At 47.7% G+C, this 22,019-nt stretch overlaps 1 protein-coding gene across 1 annotated transcript in view; it reads left to right on the top strand.

The window, feature by feature from the left end:
- Positions 1-22,019, top strand: part of LOC132393593 (1,4-alpha-glucan-branching enzyme-like) — a 449,072-nt gene that overhangs the window by 366,869 nt on the left and 60,184 nt on the right. The window contains exons 8-10 of the mRNA XM_059969048.1: positions 9,542-9,657; positions 13,767-13,894; positions 16,611-16,709. Of these exons, the coding sequence (XP_059825031.1) occupies positions 9,542-9,657; positions 13,767-13,894; positions 16,611-16,709 (343 nt within the window). The remainder of the gene's footprint in view (positions 1-9,541; positions 9,658-13,766; positions 13,895-16,610; positions 16,710-22,019) is intronic.

The following is a 22,019-nucleotide window of genomic DNA, read 5'->3' as shown; positions in this document are numbered from 1 at the left end:
GGCAGACGACCTGCATCAGTACATAGAAGTCCCAATGACAGACATCCCACCTCAACCGGAAGTTCCAGGAGTCTCCCGCAAATTGATAGAGGCTCCCTGACACCCGCAAATTATATACAATATCCCGGAAATCGATTTTTCAAGAGCGAGTGAGGGGGGGTGGGAGGTGGGGGGAGAGAGAGAGAGAGATGTGAGTTTAACAGGTGTCATTCATTCATTAGCATAGCTAATGTTATTTAAACTAGCTGGCTAGCTGCTAAGGAGCTACTCTATTGCAGAGATCCCACCTCTCCTCGGAGTCTCCTACAAAATGATGATGCTACCTCCCTGAAATGAATTTTTGCAGAGTGGGATGTCTGCAATGAGAGAGTATGCAATACTGGATCTGCTATTAGGGAATGACACAGGACAGATGACAGAAGTTTGTGTTGGGGAACACTTTGCATCTAGTGACCACAATGCCATTAGTTTCAAAGTCACTCTGCAAAAAGATAGGCCTTTTCTACAGGTGAGATTCTAAGTTGGTGAAAGGCCAATTTTGATGGTATCAGAAATGATCAGGCAAATGAGGATTGGGACAGTTTTTTTTTGCAAAGGCGTACTTGGTAAGTGGAAGGCCTTCAAAAGCAAAATTTTGAGAGTACAAAGCTTGTATGTGTTGTCAGAATAAAAGGTAAAGATAAGTATCAGGTGTCTTGGTTTTCAAGAGATGTTGAGGCCCCGGTTAAGGGGAAAAAAGAGGTGTGCAGCAGGTCCAGGTAGGTGAGGTGCGCAGCAGGTCCAGGCAGGCGAGGTGCGCAGCAGGTCCAGGCAGGTGAGGTGCGCAGCAGGTCCAGGCAGGTGAGGTGCGCAGCAGGTCCAGGCAGGTGAGGTGCGCAGCAGGTCCAGGCAGGTGAGGTGCGCAGCAGGTCCAGGCAGGTGAGGTGCGCAGCAGGTCCAGGCAGGTGAGGTGCGCAGCAGGTCCAGGCAGGTGAGGTGCGCAGCAGGTCCAGGCAGGTGAGGTGCGCAGCAGGTCCAGGCAGGTGAGGTGCGCAGCAGGTCCAGGCAGGTGAGGTGCGCAGCAGGTCCAGGCAGGTGAGGTGCGCAGCAGGTCCAGGCAGGTGAGGTGCGCAGCAGGTCCAGGCAGGTGAGGTGCGCAGCAGGTCCAGGCAGGTGAGGTGCGCAGCAGGTCCAGGCAGGTGAGGTGCGCAGCAGGTCCAGGCAGGTGAGGTGCGCAGCAGGTCCAGGCAGGTGAGGTGCGCAGCAGGTCCAGGCAGGTGAGGTGCGCAGCAGGTCCAGGCAGGTGAGGTGCGCAGCAGGTCCAGGCAGGTGAGGTGCGCAGCAGGTCCAGGCAGGTGAGGTGCGCAGCAGGTCCAGGCAGGTGAGGTGCGCAGCAGGTCCAGGCAGGTGAGGTGCGCAGCAGGTCCAGGCAGGTGAGGTGCGCAGCAGGTCCAGGCAGGTGAGGTGCGCAGCAGGTCCAGGCAGGTGAGGTGCGCAGCAGGTCCAGGTAGGTGAGGTGAGCAGCAGGTCCAGGCAGGTGAGGTGAGCAGCAGGTCCAGGCAGGTGAGGTGCGCAGCAGGTCCAGGCAGGTGAGGTGAGCAGCAGGTCCAGGCAGGTGAGGTGAGCAGCAGGTCCAGGCAGGTGAGGTGCGCAGCAGGTCCAGGCAGGCAAGGTGCTTATGAAGTAAAAATAAGAAATGCAAGAGAATTTAAAGAAATGAGGAGATCATAAAGAAGGCATGAGGTTGCTCTAGCAGACAATGTGAAGTCCCTCTGCACTTCTGATATTTGAACCTTCTCTGCATTTAGATGATAGTCCACAGTATTGTTCCTTTTCCTAAAAGGCATTATTGTGCATTTCGCATCACTGTATTCTATCTGCCACTTTTTTGCCCATTCTTCCAATCTGTCTGTCTTATTGCAATCGCATTGCTTCCTCAGCACTGCCTACCCTCCACCTGTCTTTGTATCATCCACAACTTTGCCACAAAGCCATCAATTCCATTATTCAAATCTTTGACAAATAATGTGAAAAGCAGTGGTCCCAATACTGACCCCTGAGGAACAACATTAGTCACTGACAGCCAACCACTCACTGCCTTTCAGCCATCCTCCATCCATGCCAGTATATTTCCTGTAACACCATAAGAATTCATCTTGTTAAGCAGCCTCATGCGTGGCACCTTATCAAATCCCTTCTGAAAATCCAAGTAAATGACATCCACTGCCTCTCCTTTCCCACTCTGCTTGTCACTTCCTCGAAGAATTCCTAACAGTTTTGTCAGGCAAGATTTCCCTTTACAGAAACTATGCTGGCTTTGATTTATTTTATCACTAGTTTCTAAGTACCCCAAAGCCTCAGCCTTAATAATAGATTCCAACACACTGAAGTTAGGTGAACTGGCCTATAGCTTCCTTTCTTTTGTGTTCCTTCCTTCATAAAGAGTGCTGGGATATGCTGGAATCAAGTGATTCTTGAAAGATTATGACCAATGCATCCGTTATCTCTTCAGCAACCTCTCTCAGGACTCTGGGATGTAATCCGTCTGGCCCAGGTGACTTATCCACATTAAGACCTTTGAGATTGCCTGGCACTTTTTCCTTGTAATAGCAATGGCACTCATTGCTGCTCCCTGACACTGACAGACCTCTGACACACTGCTAGTGTCTTGGGGCAGGTGGATGCGAGTAGACATTTAAATAGTTTCAGAATGGGCTAGATGGGCCAAGGGCCAAGCATGTTTCCATGCTGTACTTTCCTATGTTTATGACTCTATGGGGACAGGTTGAACAAGCTAGGGCTTTTCTCTTTGAAGTAAAGGAGGATGGGAGACAGACAGAGAGACGGACATACTTTATTGATCGCGAGGGAAATTGGGTTTCGTTACAGCCGCACCTACCAAGAATAGTGAAGAAATATAGCAATATAAAACCATAAATAATTAAATAATAATAAGTTAATCATGCCAAGTGGAAATAAGTCCAGGACCAGCCTATGTGTCTGACACTCCAAGAGAGGAGTTGTAAAGTTTGATGGCCACAGGTAAGAATGACTTCCTATGACGCTCAGTGTTACATCTCGGTGGAATGAGTCTCTGGCTGAATGTACTCCTGTGCCTAACCAGTACATTATGGAGTGAATGGGAGTCATTGTCCAAGATAGCATGCAACTTGGACAGCATCCTCTTTTCAGACATCATCGTCAGAGAGTCCAGTTCCACCCCCACAACATCACTGGCCTTACGAATGAGTTTGTTGATTCTGTTGGTGTCTGCTACCCTCAGCCTGCTGCCCCAGCACACAACAGCAAAGGTGATAGCACTGGCCACCACAGCCTCGTAGAACATCCTCAGCATCGTCCGGCAGATGTTAAAGGACCTCAGTCTCCTCAGGAAATAGAGACGGCTCTGACCTTTCTTGTAAGCAGCCTCAGTGTTCTTTGACCAGTCCAGTTTATTGTCCATTCGTATCCCTAGGTATTTGTAATCCTCCACCATGTCCACACTGACCCCTTGGATGGAAACAGGGGTCACCGGTGCCTTAGCCCTCCTCAGGTCCACCACCAGCTCCTTAGTCTTTTTCACATTAAGCAGCAGATGTTTCCGCTCGCACCACGTGACAAAGTTTCCCACCGTAGCCTTGTATTCAGCCTCATCTCCCCTGCTGATGCATCCAACTATGGCAGAGTCATCAGGAAACTTCTGAAGCTGGCAAGACTCTGTGTTGTAGTTGAAGTCAGAGGTGTAGATGGTGAAGAGAGAGGGAGTCAGGACAGTCCCCTGTGGAGCCCCAGTACTGCTGACCACTCTGTCCGACACACAGTGTTGCAAGCGCACGTACTGTGGTCTGCCAGTCAGGTAATCAATAATCCATGACACCAGGGGAGCATCCACCTGCATCACTGTCAGCTTCTCACCCAGTAGAGCAGGGTGGATGGTGTTGAACGCACAGGAGAAGTCAAAAAACATGACCCTCACAGTGCTCACCGGCTTGTCCAGGTGGGCGTAGACACGGTTCAGCAGGTAGACGATGGCATCCTCAACTCCTAGTCGGGGCTGATAGGCAAACTGGAGGGGTCTAAGTGTAGCCTAACCATAGGCCGGAACTGCTGTAGAACAAGTCTGTCCAGGGTCTTCATGATGTGGGAGGTCAATGCCACCGGTCTGTAGTCATTGGAGCCACTAGGGCGTGGCGTCTTCAGCACAGGGACGAGGCAGAACGTCTTTCACAGCACAGGAACCCTCTGGAGACTCAGGCTCAGGTTGAAGAGGTGACTTGATAGAGGTGTACAAGATGATCAGAGGGAAAGATCAAGTGGACAGCCAGAGACTTTTTTCCCAAGGTGGAAATGGCTACACAAGAGAACATAATTTTAAGGTGATTGGAGGAAAGTATAGGGAGGGATGTCAGAGATAAGTTTTTTTTAATGCAGGTAGTACTGTGTGCATGGGATGGATGCCCTGCCGGTAGAAGCAAGCAAGGATATTTCGGATATGCACATGGACGATTGAAAAATGGGCATTGTAGGAGGAAAGGGCTAGATTGATTTTAGAGTAGATTAAAGGGTCAGCACAACATTGTGGGCCAAAGGGACTGTACTGTGCTAAAGTGTTTCAGAAACAGGTGGCTTTATAAAGGCAGATTACCAGAGTGGAGGACTCACTGTGAACCATTAGAAAAACACTGCCTTGGGAAACTGATTATCCTGCTGTTCTCCAGTGTGTTCTGTTCACATTTGTTCCTGAGCGAGGAAATGCTTCATTTGATCAGCTGTAAACACATGGACACGGAGGGAGGCCTAAAGGCCCCGGTGTCCCTCCTTTCTGCAGACACTGACGTGTAAACTGCGGCTGAATGCAACGACGAGTTTGTGCCTAATTGTGTGCAGAGTTTGCTGTGAATCTGTAGTTTTCTGTAATTGGGTTGAGGCTCCCAGCTCATTTTGTGTCTGAGAATTTTCACACCTGAGGCTCGGATTATTTTTAGTTGGATCCAACTGATGAATGGGAGAATGTTGATTAAACTGGAGCTGTATGTGGGATGTTCAGAAAGTTAACAAGTTTCAGTCAACACCAATGAAGTAATTCAAAGTGTTTGCGTTGGCAGATATTTAACTTAGGAAAAAGGGAAAGGACGGCACGAGTTAGCTGCTGTCTGATGCATTGTTCACTGTATAAAGCTTTAGTGCAGAGAATTAGAAAATACAGAGGTGAGAGATATATTTGTCTTTGGTGAACAGATCTCAGTGAGTGGGCTGTTGATCACAGGGTGACCATCTCACTCTGTTGAAGTCACTGAGACGGGATGTATCGAGGAAGCTTTGTGCATGATGCTCACACATACTGTAGGTCGGGACATGGCACCTGACCTGCTTCAGCGTCAACATAGGATTATGTTTGTAAATTGGGAAATAAAAGCATTGGAAATCTAAACTAACAGCATGCTGGAAAAGCCCAGATCAGGCAGCATCTGTGGGAAGAGAGCCAGGGATACCCTCGGGTCGGTGAAAGAAGGCTGGGAAATCATGGCCAGGATGTTTCTGTTTCCTTCCATTCCTCAGCAACTCAGATCAATCCCAGTGGATCCAGCTCCCAGCAGTCATTCCACCCTCTCAGAGTCACTGCACACTTCTTCCAACCTCCCCTCCACCCTTCCCCATCCACCTTCCCCTCCACCCTCCACCCCTCCCCCTCGTTTCCCACCTCACCCTCACCTTCTACCCCTTCTACTTCCCAACCTTTCCTCTATCCACTCTCCCTCCATCCCCTCTCCGTCTCCCCATCTCTGCTCCCTCTCCTGTTTGACCAGCTGTGATGTGTGGGTTTCTCGTTCTCTGCTGCCCGTCACCCTTTCCTCTCATCCCACTGTGCACTCCTGTCTCATTACTTCCCATCTGATGGTGCACAGCTTCTGATGCTCAATCTGCTCTTGCTTTCTACCCCTTCCCGATGGTGACCTGCTCCCTTTTGTTCATTGTCCTGCCTTTCCTCCCACTTCTGGCAATGACTTTGGCCTTTGCCCAACCCGAGCCCTAATCCATTGGAATTTAGGCCAGCGTTGCCCTGGGCCACCTCAGCTATCTCCTAATGAAACATTTTCACTCTGGTTGCCTCCTGGCCTTCTTACAATTTACTGAACTATCACCAGTTAGAGCTTGTGTGCAATGTTAGTGGTTTCACACCCAGACTTGAGTGTGTTGTTCAGGAACATTGGGTGCCCAGGATGAGTGTTACATAGATAGAAACAGAAAACCTACAGCACAATACAGACCCTTTGGCCCACAAAACTGTGCCGAACGTGTCCTTACCTTAGAAATTACCTAGGGTTACCCATAGCCCTCTATTTTTCTGAGCTCCATGTACCTGTCCAGGAGTCTCATAAAAGACTCTATCGTATCCGCCTCCACCACCGTCACCGGCAGCCCATTCCACGCATTCACCACTTTGCGTAAAAAACTTATCCCTGACATCTCCTCTATACCTACTTCCAAGCACCTTAAAACTGTGCCCTCTCGTGCTAGCTATTTCAGCCCTGGGAAAAAAGTCTCTGACTATCCACATGATTAATGCTTCTCATCACCTTATACACCTCTATCAGGTCACCTCTCAGCTTCCGTCGCTGCAAGAAGAAAAGGCTGAGTTCACTCAACCTATTCTCATAAGGCATTCTCCCCAATCCAGGCAACATCCTTGTAAATCTCCTCTGCACCCTTTCTATGGTTTCCACATCCTTTCTATAGTGAGATGACAGTACTCCAAGTGGGATCTGACCAGGATCCTATATAGCTGCAACATTACGTCTCAGCTCCTAAACTCAATCCCACGGTTGATGAAGACCAATGCGCATATGCTTTCTTAACCACATACGGTGGATGTGGTAGGGGAGGGTCTCATACCTCTGCAGCATGGGAGCTAGTGGACAGGACCGAGTGGACATATTAAAGGTGCCTCACATCTTAGTAATAACCAGTTTGAATGTGTCCAACAGAGAGATGTATTCTTTATCTAGCGGAATGTGAATATGGAAACCACCTTGGGTGGGGAGGAGGGGGGAGGACAGACATGCTTGAAGAAGAACTGGATGGACACACAGGAAACTTCCAATCGCGACGGCCCAGGGATGGGGTGCATTGTTGCCCAATATAGGGGTACACTGCAGGGGGGGAGATATCTGCAACACTGTGGGTGTGGGAACTGGTGAAGATCAGTGAGTGACGAGGAGCTGTACAGGAGTGAGATAGGTCATCTGGTTGAGTGATGTTACAACTATAACCTTGCACCCAACGTCCGTAGGCCAAGGACTTCAGGAAGGGGAACACACACCAGTCTTCGTCAAGGGGTCAGCAGAGGAAAGGGTAAACAATTCCTGGGTGTCAACGTCTTTGAAGATCTATCCTGAGCCTAACATACTAATGCAAAATGAAAAAGGCTCACCAGCAGCTACATTTTATAAGATGGTTGAGGAGATTTGCTTGATATGACACAGACACTCAAAAATTTCAAAAGATGAACCATAGAGAGCATTCTAACCGGTTGTGTCACTGTCTGGTACAGAGGGGCCATGGCACAGGATCGGAAAAAGTAGATGCAAACTAGATCCTGGGCACTCGCCTCCCCAGCATCCAGGACACCTTCAAAAGGCAGCATCCATCGTTAAGGACCTCAGTCACTCAGGACAAATCTTCTTCTCGTTGCTTCCGTCAAGAAGGAGTTACAGGAGCCTGAAGTCACACATTCAATGTTTCAGGAACAGCTTCCTCCCCATCACCACTACCGATAAACACTACTTCACTATCTTTCTATCTTTTTGCTGTACTTATGTACCTTTGAGTACATATTGTTTATTGCAATTTATAGTTTATTTTATATTTTGCACTGCACTGCTGCAAAAAAAAAACAAATTTGCGAAACAGGACCTGCTTTTGCTGAATCCATGCTGAGTCTGCCTGGCGGATCCATTTCGTTCCAGATACCTCGCTATTTCTTCTTTAATGATAGCTTCAAGTATTTTTCCAACTACAGATGTTAAACTAACTGGCCTAGAGTTACCTGCCTTTTGGCTACATCCTTTTTTGAGCAGAGGCATGACATTTGCCATCTTCCAATCCACTGGGACCTGCCCAGAATCCAGAGAATTTTGGTAAATTATCACCAAAGCCTCAACTTTGATTTCTGCCATTTCTTTCAGTATTGTGGGTTGCATTCCATCAGGAGCAGGGGACTTATCTATCTTTGGGCCCACAAGTTTGCTCAGCACTACCTCTTCAGTGATAGCTATTGTATCGAGGACCTCAGAGTCCCATCACATCCGTAACATCTCTCTTTGGCATGTTAGATATGTCCTCCACCGTGAAGACCGACACAAAATAGTCTTTCAAAGCTTCTGCCATTCCTCATTACCCAATATCAATTCCCTCTTCTCATCCTCCAAGGGACCTACATTCACTTTAACCACCCTTTTCCACTTTATATAATATAAAACTTTTACGATCTGTTTCTATATTTTGGGTTAGTTTATTTTCATAATTTATTTTCCCTTTCTTTATTGCTCACTTAGTGCTTCTCTGTTGCTTTTTAAAGTTATCCCAATCTTCCAGTTTCCCACTACCCCTGACAACTGTATATGCACGAGCTTTTAGTTTGATGCCTTCTGTGTCCTTCAGTCCCCTGTGTCCACCAGTCCCATGTCCACGGATCCCCTGTCCCTTGGTCCCCTGTCTGCCTGTCTTTTATTCACCAATCTCCTGTCTACCAGACCCTTCTGTCCTCTGGTCCCTGTGTCGACTGGTTCCGTGTCCATTAGTCTCCAGTCCACCAGTCCCCTGTCCTCTGGTACCCTGAGTCCATCATTCTATTTTACACCAGACCCCTGTCAACCAGTCCTCTGTGTCCACTGGTCCTTGTCCACCGGTCACCAGTGTCCATCAGTCCCCTGTCCACCGGTTTGCTGTCCACTGGACCCTTGTAGACTGGTCCCTTGACCGCTGGACCCTTGTGTCCACCAGTCTCCCGTACACTGGTGCCCTGTGTCCTCTGGTCCTCTGTCTACCAGTCTCCTGCCCACTGGTCCCCTGTACACCAGTCCCTTGTGTCCACCAGTCCCCTGTACACTGGTCCCCTGTCCACTGGTCCCTTGTGTCCACCAGTCCCCTGTACACTGGTCCCCTGTCCACTGGTCCCTTGTCCACCAGTCTCCTGTACACTAGTGCCCTGTGTCCACCAGTCCCTTGTGTCCATTGATCCCTTGTCTACCAGTCCCCTGTCCACCAGTTCCCTGTCCACCGGTCCCCTGTCCACCAGACCCTTGTGTCTACTGCTCCTCTGTCCACCAGCACAATGACCACTGGTCACTTGTGTCCGCTGGTCCCCTGTCCACCAGTCAGTCCCCTGGCCACTGGTTCCTTGTGTCCCCTGGTCCTCTGTCCACCAGTCCCCAGTCCGCTGATCCCTTGCGTCCACCAGTCAGTCCCCTGGCCACTGGTTCCCTGTGTCCTCTGGTCCTCTGTCTACCATTGCTTTGTTGCCTCAGCTGTTGTTGATTTTAAGTGGCTGCTTCCTTCTCAGCTGGGAGGTTCTGCGCTTCCTGCTCTCCAACCTCCGCTGGTGGGTCGAGGAGTATGGTTTTGATGGGTTCCGATTCGACGGGGTGACATCCATGTTATACCACCATCATGGCATTGGTAAGCAACTGATCTATTTATCACCATAATATTAATTGACCCTTCAAGCCGTGCCACCCAATAATAGCCCAATGTAATCCTAGCCTAATCACAGGACAATTTCCAATGCCCTATTATCCCACCTACTGGTCAATCTTTGGAATATGGGGGAAACTTGTGGTGACACAGGCAAATGTACAGGCTCCTTACAGGCAGTGTTGGGAATTAATTGAAATTAATTGCTGGTAGTGTAAAGCATTGTGCTAACCACTACACTACCATACATTGTGCTAACCACTACACTACCGTACATTGTGCTAACCAGTACACTACCATACATTGTGCTAACCACTACACTACCGTACATTGTGCTAACCACTACACTACCGTACATTGTGCTAACCAGTACACTACCGTACATTGTGCTAACCACTACACTACCATACATTGTGCTAACCACTACACTGCCATACATTGTGCTAACCACTACACTACCATACATTGTGCTAACCACTACACTGCCATACATTGTGCTAACCACTACACTGCCATACATTGTGCTAACCACTACACTACTGTACATTGTGCTAACCACTACACTACTGTACATTGTTCTAACCACTACACTACCATACTCTACACTACCGTACATTGTGCTAACCACTACACTGCCATACATTGTGCTAACCACTACACTACTGTACATTGTGCTAACCACTACACTACCGTACATTGTGCTAACCCTACACTACTGTACATTGTGCTAACCACTACACTGCCATATATTGTGCTAACTACTACACTACTGTACTCTACACTACCATACATTGTGCTAACCACTACACTACTGTACATTGTGCTAACCACTACACTGCCATATATTGTGCTAACCACTACACTACTGTACTCTACACTACCATACATTGTGCTAACCACTACACTACTGTACATTGTGCTAACCACTACACTACCATACATCGTGCTAACCGCTACACTACTGTACTCTACACTACCATACATTGTGCTAACCACTACACTACTGTACACTACACTACCGTACATTGTGCTAACCACTACACTGCCATATATTGTGCTAACCACTACACTACTGTACATTGTGCTAACCACTACACTACTGTACATTGTGCTAACCACTACACTGCCATATATTGTGCTAACTACTACACTACCGTACATTGTGCTAACCACTACACTACTGTACTCTACACTACCATACATTGTGCTAACCACTACACTGCCATACATTGTGCTAACCACTACACTACTGTACATTGTGCTAACCGCTACACTGCCGTACTCTACACTACTGTACATTGTTCTAACCACTACACTACCGTACTCTACACTACCGTACATTGTGCTAACCACTACACTGCCATACATTGTGCTAACCACTACACTACTGTACATTGTGCTAACCACTACACTACCGTACATTGTGCTAACCACTACACTACTGTACATTGTGCTAACCACTACACTGCCATATATTGTGCTAACTACTACACTACCATACATTGTGCTAACCACACTACTGTACTCTACACTAACATACATTGTGCTAACCACTACACTACTGTACTCTACACTACTGTACATTGTGCTAACCACTACACTACCATACATTGTGCTAACCACTACACTACTGTACATTGTGCTAACCACTACACTACTGTACATTGTTCTAACCACTACACTACCGTACTCTACACTACCGTACATTGTGCTAACCACTACACTGCCATACATTGTGCTAACCACTACACTACTGTACATTGTGCTAACCACTACACTACTGTACATTGTGCTAACCACTACACTGCCATATATTGTGCTAACTACTACACTACCGTACATTGTGCTAACCACTACACTACTGTACTCTACACTAACATACATTGTGCTAACCACTACACTACTGTACTCTACACTACCATACATTGTGCTAACCACTACACTACTGTACATTGTGCTAACCACTACACTACCATACATCGTGCTAACCACTACACTACTGTACTCTACACTACCATACATTGTGCTAACCACTACACTACTGTACACTACACTACCGTACATTGTGCTAACCACTACACTGCCATACATTGTGCTAACCACTACACTACCGTACATTGTGCTAACCACTACACTACCGTACATCGTGCTAACCGCTACACTACTGTACTCTACACTACCATACATTGTGCTAACCACTACACTACTGTACACTACACTACCGTACATTGTGCTAACCACTACACTACCGTACATCGTGCTAACCGCTACACTACTGTACTCTACACTACCATACATTGTGCTAACCACTACACTACTGTACACTACACTACCGTACATTGTGCTAACCACTACACTGCCATACATTGTGCTAACCACTACACTGCCATACATTGTGCTAACCACTACACTACCGTACATTGTGCTAACCACTACACTGCCATACATTGTGCTAACCACTACACTACCGTACATTGTGCTAACCACTACACTACCGTACTCTACACTACCGTACATTGTGCTAACCACTACACCACCGTACATTGTTCTAACCACTACACTGCCATACTCTACACTACCGTACATTGTGCTAACCACTACACTGCCATACATTGTGCTAACCACTACACTACCGTACATTGTGCTAACCACTACAGAACCGTACATTGTGCTAACCACTACACTGCCATACATTGTGCCAACCACTACACTACCGTACATTGTGCTAACCACTGCACTGCCATACATTGTGCTAACCACTACACTACTGTACATTGTGCTAACCACTACACTACCGTACATTGTGCTAACTACTACACTGCCATACATTGTGCTAACCACTACACTACCGTACATTGTGCTAACCACTACACTACTGTACTCTACACTACCATACATTGTGCTAACCACTACACTACTGTACATTGTGCTAACCACTACACTACCGTACATTGTGCTAACCACTACACTGCCATACATTGTGCTAACCACTACACTACCGTACATTGTGCTAACCACTACAGAACCGTACATTGTGCTAACCACTACACTACCGTACATTGTGCTAACCACTACACTACTGTACTCTACACTACCATACATTGTGCTAACCACTACACTACCATACATCATGCTAACCACTACACTACTGTACTCTACACTACCATACATTGTGCTAACCACTACACTACCGTACATTGTGCTAACCACTACACTACTGTACTCTACACTACCATAAATTGTGCTAACCACTACACTACCGTACATTGTGCTAACCACTACACTACCGTACATTGTGCTAACCACTACAGAACCGTACATTGTGCTAACCACTACACTACCGTACATTGTGCTAACCACTACCGTACATTGTGCTAACCACTACACTGCCATACATTGTGCTAACCACTACACTACCGTACATTGTGCTAACCACTACAGAACAGTACATTGTGCTAACCACTACACTACCGTACATTGTGCTAACCACTACTCTACCGTACATTGTGCTAACCACTACACTACCGTACATTGTGCTAACCACTACACTGCCATACATTGTGCTAACCACTTCACTGCCGTACATTGTGCTAACCACTACACTGCCATACATTGTGCTAACCACTTCACTGCCGTACATTGTGCTAACCACTACACTACCATACATTGTGCTAACCACTACACTGCCATACATTGTGCTAACCACTACACTACCGTACATTGTTCTAACCACTACACTACCATACATTGTGCTAACCACTACACTACCGTACATTGTTCTAACCACTACACTACCGTACATTGTGCTAACCACTACACTACCATACTCTACACTACCGTACATTGTGCTAACCACTACACTACCGTACATTGTTCTAACCACTACACTACCATACTCTACACTACCGTACATTGTGCTAACCACTACACTACCGTACATTGTGCTAACCACCATACTACCATACACTACACTACCGTACCAACCAGATCAGCAACACTGCTTGTCCTTTCCAGTATTTGCCTGCTGTATGTTAGTAGATCAGTGCTGGACACTGTACAGTGACTGAACACATGCCTCTCACATCTGGTTGCAGCTGTCAGTTTCTCTGGAGACTACGGTGAATACTTTGGTCTACAAGTTGATGAGGAAGCCTTGGCCTACCTGACCCTGTCGAACTACATGTTACACAACTTCTACCCTGACTTTATCAGTATTGCAGAGGTAACAGCTCCTTTTGTGTCTGCTCCTCTGTGTAATCACCGGCTCTGCAGTCTCTTCAGCAGAATAAATGTTGTGTTTGAGAATTATTTCAGGCAGTAGTATTTAAATAAGATACAGAATGAAGTATCCCATCACACACTTCCCAGGTCAGACACAGAGTGAAGCTCCCTCCACACCGTCCCACCACACACTTCCCAGGTCAGACTCAGAGTGAAACTCCTTCCACACCATCCCATCACACACTCCCAGTCAGACACTGACTGAATCTCCATCCACACTGTCCCATCACACACTTCCCAGGTCAGACACAGAGTGAAGCTCCCTCCACACTGTCCCATCACACACTCCCGGGGTCAGACACTGAGTGAAGCTCCATCCACACCATCCCATCACACACTCCCGGGGTCAGACACAGAGTGAAGTTCATTTTACACAATCACCTTCTACCAATGCCAGTTTTGTGCAGGCATTTGGATGAGGATGTAGTGCAATCCCTCACCATTAACTCCTGGTCTGGCCAGAGAAGCACTGAATCATAAATTGTATGATAATCAGGACTGGTGATCCCAGAGAGATTGTGTATTGTAATCAGGACTGATGATCCCAGAGAGATTGTGTATTGTAATCAGGACTGATGATCCCAGAGGGATTGTGAATGATCAGTGGATTGTGTGGTCCCATAGAAATCCATAAGACATAGGAGCAGAATTAGGCCATCTGGCCCATCGAGTCTGCTCCGCCACTCAATCATAGCTGATCCCTTTTTTTTCTCCTCAACCCCAATTCCCAGCCTTCTCCCCGTAACCTTTGATGTCATGACCAATCAAGAACCTATCAATCTCTGCCTTAAATACACCCAACGACCTGGTCTCCACAGCTGCATGTGGCAATAAATTCCACAAATTTATCACTCTCTGGCTAAAAAATTTCTCCACACCTCTGTTTTGAAAGGGCACCCCTCTATCCTGAGGCTGTGCCCTCTTGTCCTAGACTCTCCCACTATGGAAAGCATCCTTTCTACATCTACTCTGTCAAGGCCTTTCAATATTGGAAACGTTTCAATGAGATTCCCCTCACCCTTCTAAATTCCAGCAAGTACAGACCCAGTACAAACGCTCCTTGTACGATAACCCTTTCATTCCTGGAATCATCCTTGTGAACCTCCTCTGGACCCTCTCCAATGATAGCACATCTTTTCTAAGATGAGGAGCCCAAAACTGTTCACAATATTCAAGGTGAGGCCTCACCAGTGCCTTATAAAGTCTCAGTATCACATCTTGCTCTTATATTCTAGACCTCTTGAAATTAATGCTAACATGGCATTTGCCTTCCTCACCACCAACTCAACCTGCAAGTTAACTTTCAGGGTGTCCTGCACGTTAACTTTCAGGGTGTCCTGCACAAAGACTCCCAAGTCCCTCTGCATCTCAGATTCCTGGGTTTTCTCCCCATTTAGGAAATAGTCCACACATTTACAGTATTTCTACTACCAAAGCACATGACCATGCATTTTCCAGCATTGTATTTCATTTGCCACTTTCTTGCCCATTTTCCTAATCTGTCTAAGTCTTTCTGCATCCTACCTGTTTCCTCAACATGACCTGCCCCTCCACCAGTCTTTGTATCATCTGCAAATGTGCTAATTAACTCCAGTTCAGGACCTCATATCACACAGTGTGGAGGGATCTTCAGTCTGGCAGTGCAAAGGGGTGTGGGTCGGGGCCCTGTTTCAGCAGCCATGCGATGGGCCTTAGTGAAGGGCAAAACCCAGTGTCAATGTCAGTGGGACAGCATCTAGCAAGGAGCAGGACCCAGTAGTGTTGGCCGAAGGACAGGGCTCGGTGTTGACAGCTGCATGTCTGGACCCAGTGTGGGGTGGTGCCTGTTGTCAATGGCTGGAGGACTGGGCTTAGTGAATGGTGGGCCAGTTGCTGATGGCCATGGGGCGAGGCCCAGTATCAACATTAGCAGGATGAAGCCCGGTGACAAGGGTGGTAGGGCTGAGTGTCTCTGACACAGGATGGGTCCAGGTTCCAACAGCCATGGGACGTGGCTCAGCAAGGGATTGATGCCAACGGTGAAGGCCACTGGTCAGGGCCCAGTGAAGGACGGGGCCGGGTTTCCATGGCTATGATGATGATAGCCATAGGACAGGGCCTGGGCCCAGTGCCATTTACTGAATTGCATCAGAAGGATTTCTTCTTCCAGTGTATATTTGTAATCCTCTTTCTCTGGGATGGTGCTTGAACAGGAGACTATCACAATATTTCACCAATAATCCTTCAGGTATGAGGAACTTCTCTGTGGGAATTGGGTATCTGGGTGGGTTTTCTCCAGCCAGCATCATCATGGTGATCCTCAGAACAATCCTCAGAACATCAGCTGACCATTTCCCACTGCAGGTTCTCTTGAACCACTGAGTTCCTCCACCATATTGTAAGTTGCTACAGATTCCAGTGACCGTAGTCTTCTGTGTTCCTGTTTCTGTGCTGGAGAACAATCGTGTTACTGTCCGATTAGTTCTCGGTTTAAAAAGAGTTAGGGGAATACCAGGAGAGTGCTCACAGATCCAGCCTTGAACTCGACCCTCAACCTCACCGTACCCTATCTGTTCCCGTGATCCAGTATCAGCTCGGGCAGAGTCAGGTACTGTGTAAATGCAGGTGGACATCTCGAGTCTGGGAGGCAGCACTAAGACTGTGAAAATGTTTTCCAGGATGTGTCAGGAATGCCCACACTCTGCCGACCGGTCACGGAAGGGGGCGCAGGGTTTGACTTCCGTTTGGCGATGGCCATTCCCGATAAGTGGATTCAGGTGAGTCCCCATGTTTCTGCTGAATCAGAGGTCAGGGTACAGCTGTGGGTCAAGGTTGGTTTGCAGGAGCAGCAGGCTATCAAGAAGGCAAATGGGGTGTTGGCCTTCATTGCTAGAGGGATTGAATTTAAGTGTGAGGTTATGCTGCAACTGTACAGGGTACTGATGAGGCCGCACCTGGAGTACTGTGTGCAGTTCTGGTCTCCATACTTGAGGAAGGATATACTGGCTTTGGGGGCAGTGCAGAGGAGGTTCACCAGGTTGATTCCAGAGATGAGGGGTTTAACCTGTGAGGAGAGATTGAGTCGCCTGGGACTGTACTCTCTGGAATTCAGAAGGATGAGGAGAGATCTTATAGAAACATACAAAATTATGAAAGGGATGGATAAGATAGAGGCAGGAAAGTTGTTTCCACTTGTAGGTGAGACTAGAACTAGGGGATATAGCTTCAAGATTCAGGGGTGTAGATTTAGGATAAAGATAAGGAGGAACTGCTTTTCCCAGAGGGTGGTGAATCTGTGGAATTCTCTGCCCAATGAAGCCGTGGAGGCTACCTCAGTAAGTATATTTAAAACAAGGTTGGAGAGATTTTTGCATAGTAAGGGAATTAAGGGTTATGGGGAAAAGGCAGGTGGGTGGAGATGAGTCCATGGCCAGATCAGCCATGATTTTATTGAATGGTGGGGCAGGCTCGATGGGCCAGATGGCCTACTCCTGCTCCTATTTCTTAGTTCTTAAGGTGAGGCGAAAGTGTTGGTATGGGTCAGGTGAATAGGCCAGTCTGAGTCAGGAAAAGGGGTTGATTTGGGGCAAGAGGTTGAGGTGAGTTCAGAGAAGGGGTTAGTTTGGGTGAAGTGTCATGGTCAGAAGAAAGGGTTGGTGTGGTTCAAAGGTCAGGGGAAGGGAACTATGTACGTCAGTGTCTGGGAGGTGGAAGAGGGGATCTGTCCTGCCATAGGCCCATCCCCACACACACACACTGTAATCAGGCTGGAAGTTGGGGAGTTGGCGCTGGAATGCAGAAGAGTGTCAGTGGATAGGTTCTGCCATGGATGCTGGTGTCGTGCGTCACCCTGTGGTCATGTCCTGTGAGTGACTGTTGTCAGTGACGCTTCCAGCCTTTGCCTCCATGTCGTGAGTATTCAGGTGATAGGATGCATGCTGGTCTGTTGGGGAGTATCAGATTCTGTATGCACAACGCTCACCCGAGCTTAAAATAGACCAGCAGTTCATGCAGTTGCAAATTGAGCGTTATTAGAACGGAGTCATGAGCCTTGAGGAAATTGTTCACCCTCTCATAAACAAAGCAATTATCTATTTATAAACTGCAGAGGGAAATTAAAATTTCTCTTCAGTCTTTAGAGAAGACGATTGAAATCATCGGTGCATGTGGAACATAGAGCAGAGTGTTGGTGAGGAAGGTTCCTTAGAGCCTACCATATATGTGCAGTTTTCCAGAGAGGACTGTCCCTCTCCCTGATATTGAACAAGCCAGTGCCATCTTTGTGTCCCATGTGTCCCCTGGACTGTACATGGGATTTACTAAGTTATAGTCAGAGCGGTTGTGTGTGTGTATTTCACACCAGTTCCTCAACCACAGTTTGTCCTTCATATATTTTCAGTGCCTGTCTTAGACCATAGACCATAAGACAGGGTGCAGAATTAGGCCATTTGACCTGTCGAGTCTGCTCCACCATTCAATCATGGCTCATCCTTTTTTCCCTGTAGAAAGTGTGGAAGTAGATTTAATGCCCCTGTAATGCACTGCTGTAGGAGAATGGGGGTAGATTTAATGCCCCTGTAATGCACAGTTATATGGGCTGTGGGGGTAGATTTAATGCCCCTGTAATGCACAGTTATATGGGCTGTGGGGGTAGATTTAATGCCCCTGTAATGCACAGTTATATGGGCTGTGGGGGTAGATTTAATGACCCTGTAATGCACAGTTATATGGGCAGTGGGGGTAGATTTAATGCCCCTGTAATGCACAGTTATATGGGCTGTGGGGGTAGATTTAATGACCCTGTAATGCACAGTTATATGGGCAGTGGGGGTAGATTTAATGCCCCTGTAATGCACAGTTATATGGGCTGTGGGGGTAGATTTAATGACCCTGTAATGCACAGTTATATGGGCAGTGGGGTTAGATTGAATGACCCTGCAATACTCTGCTGTAGGGGTGTGTGGGTGTGCGAGGCAATTAAGGCAAAAGAGCCCTTAGGAGGCAGTGGTGATAATATGATTGAGTTCAACTTGAAATTTGATAGGGACAAAGTAAAATCTGACATAACAGTATTTCAGTGGAGTAAAAGAAATTACAGTGGTGCAACAGAGGAGTTGGCCAAAGTAAATTGGAAGGAGATGCTGCTGAGGATGACAGCAGAGCAGCAATGGCGTGAGTTTCTGGGGAAAATGAGGATGGTACAAGATAGTTGTATTCCAAAAGCAAAGAAATACTCAAATGGCAAAATAGTACAACCATGGCTGACAAGGGAAGTCAAAGTTAATGTAAAAACAAAAGAGAGGGCATACAACAAAGCAAAAATGAGTGGGAAGATAGAGGATTGGGAAGCTTTCAAAACCCTACAGAGAGCAACTAGAAGAATCTTGAGGAGCAAAAGATAAAATAGGAAAGCAAGCTAATAATATCAAAGTGGATAGTAAAAACTTTTTCAGGTATATAAAAAGTAAAAAAGAGTTGAGAGTGGATATAGGACTGCAAAAAAATGAGGCCAGAGAAATAATAACTGGGGCAAGGATTGTTCATGTAACACCATGGTCATGAAAAACGTCGTCTCGTTTTTACTGTGTAATGTACCAGCAGTTATGGTCGAAACGACAATAAAATGCGACTTGAAATAAGTATTATAAGTATAAGTCTTCACTGTGGAAATTACTAGCAGTGTGCCAGATGTTGAAGGGTGTCAGGGAACAGAAGTGAGTGCAGTTACTATTACAAGGGAGAAGCTGCTCAAACAGCTGAAAGACCTAAGGATACGCAAGTCACCTGGACCAGTTGAACTGCACCCTAGTGTTCTGAAAGAGGTAACAGTAGAGATTGTAGAGGCATTAGTAATGATTAGTAATGAATTTGGAGAAGAAAGTCTGAGAATCAGAACGGGAGTGTGGTGGGAGCCATTTTGATTCTTTCTTGTTCTCATCGGAGTTAAGGGAGGCGGGACTGCGCAGGCGTGTGATATTGGGCAGTGAAGCGTGGAAGATTTAAAAGGAACACAGCCTTATATTGCGGGCAGCGGAGTGAGCCGGGAACAGAGTGAAGGCTTAAGGGCTTTGGCTCAACAGGCTTAGGCGGAAATGGTTGAGGCAAGGTAGGTGTAGGATTCAGTTTTTCCTGTTATTTGTGGAAAGGGGGAATTATGAGTGTGAGGGCAGCTTGTTGTTCTTGGTGTCAGACGTGGGAGGTCCCGGAGTCTCCTAGCCTCCCGGACATCCACATCTGCGCCAGGTACGCTGAGCTGCAGCTCCCAAGGGACCGTGTTAGGGAACTGGAGCTGCAGCTCGATGACTTTCATCTGGTCAGGGAGAGTGAGGAGTTGATAGAGAGAAGTTACAAGCAGGTCGTCACACCAGGGCCACGGGAGGCAGACAAGTGAGTCACAGTTAGGAGAGGGAAGGGGAAGAGTCAGGTACTAGAGAGTACCCCAGTGGTTGTACTCCTTGACAATAAGTGTTCCTGTTTGAGTACTGTTGCAGGGGGACAGCCTACCTGGGGGAAGCAACAGCGGCTGTGCCTCCAGCACAGAGTCCGGCCCTGTAGCTCAGGAGGGTAGGGAAAGGAAGAGGAAGGCAGTAGCAATAGGGGACTCCATAGTTAGGGGGTCAGGTAGGTGATTCTGTGGACGCAGTCAGGAGACCCGGATGGTAGTTTGCCTCCCTGGTGCCAGGGTCCGGGATGTTTCTGATCGCATCCAAGATATCCTGAAGTAGGAGGGTGAAGAGCCTCGTGGTACATATAGATACCAATGACATAGGTAGGAAAAGGGAAGAGGTCCTGAAAGGAGAATACAGGGAGTTAGGAAGGGAGTTGAGAAGAAGGACCACAAAGGTAGTAATCTCAGGATTACTGCCTGAGCCACGCGACAGTGAGAGTAGGAATGGAATGAGGTGGAGGATAAATGCGTGGCTGAGGGATTGGAGCAGGGGGCAGGGATTCAGGTTTCTGGATCATTGGGACCTCTTTTGGGGCAGGTGTGACCTGTACAAAAAGAACCGGTTGCACTTGAATCCTAGGGTGTGGTGAACTATGTGCCTGTCTGGACACGCCCCCTGCTGACTGCTCCTGTGGCTCCTCCCACAGGCCCCTGTAGAAAGGAGATCTGAGGCCTGACGCTCGGCCTCAGTCTCCAGAACATTGTATGATAGACACTCACTCCTGGTTCCTTCTTCCAGTCAATAAAAGCCGATATCTCGCCTTACGTCTCAGTGTGAGTTATTGATGGTGCATCAATTTTATTGACTGGAAGTTTTAAAACATGGAACCCGTTTTGCGTCTGGACCGGTTGGATTTGGACCCTCAAGACCCTGACGCAGCTCTCGCTTTTGAACACTGGCTTGCCTGCTTCCAATCGTACTTGGCGGAGCTTCGTGCGACTGAACCCGCCGTTATGCACAGAATCCTACTCTCGAGGGTCACCCGATTTTACCATTTTGTGAAAGCTCGGAACCTGCCATACTCCCTGGAGGACATCAGGACGATGACCAGGGACTGCCAAATTTGCGCTGAGTGCAAACCGCACTTCTACCGTCCTGACACGGCACAACTTGTCAAGGCCACCCGCCCTTTTGAACGACTGAGTGTTGACTTTAAGGGCCCACTTCCCTCCACTGACCGCAATGTCTATTTTCTCAGTGTTATCGACGAGTACTCACGGTTCCCCTTTGCCATCCCCTGCCCCGACACCACTGCCACGTCCGTCATAAAAGCCCTGCGCCAGCTCTTCACTCTGTTCGGGTATCCCTGCTATATCCACAGTGATAGAGGGTCCTCCTTTATGAGTGAGGAGCTGCGCCAGTACTTGCTAGCTAGGGGCATTGCTACCAGTCGGACCACGAGTTATAATCCCCGGGGTAATGGCCAGGTGGAGCGGGAGAATGCCACAGTGTGGAAGGCCACACTTTTAGCCCTTAAGTCAAAAGGGTTGCCGGTCTCTCGATGGCAGGAGGTCCTCCCTGAGGCACTCCACTCTATCCGCTCTCTGTTATGTACGTCCACCAATGCCACCCCTCTCTTTTCCCAGGAAGTCTGTCACTGGGACCACCCTACCAGTTTGGCTGACGTCCCTGGGGCCA

This window comes from Hypanus sabinus, chromosome 4 (genome assembly GCF_030144855.1).
Source record: "Hypanus sabinus isolate sHypSab1 chromosome 4, sHypSab1.hap1, whole genome shotgun sequence".
NCBI lineage: Eukaryota > Metazoa > Chordata > Chondrichthyes > Myliobatiformes > Dasyatidae > Hypanus > Hypanus sabinus.
This window is presented reverse-complemented; position numbering and strand designations above follow the sequence as displayed.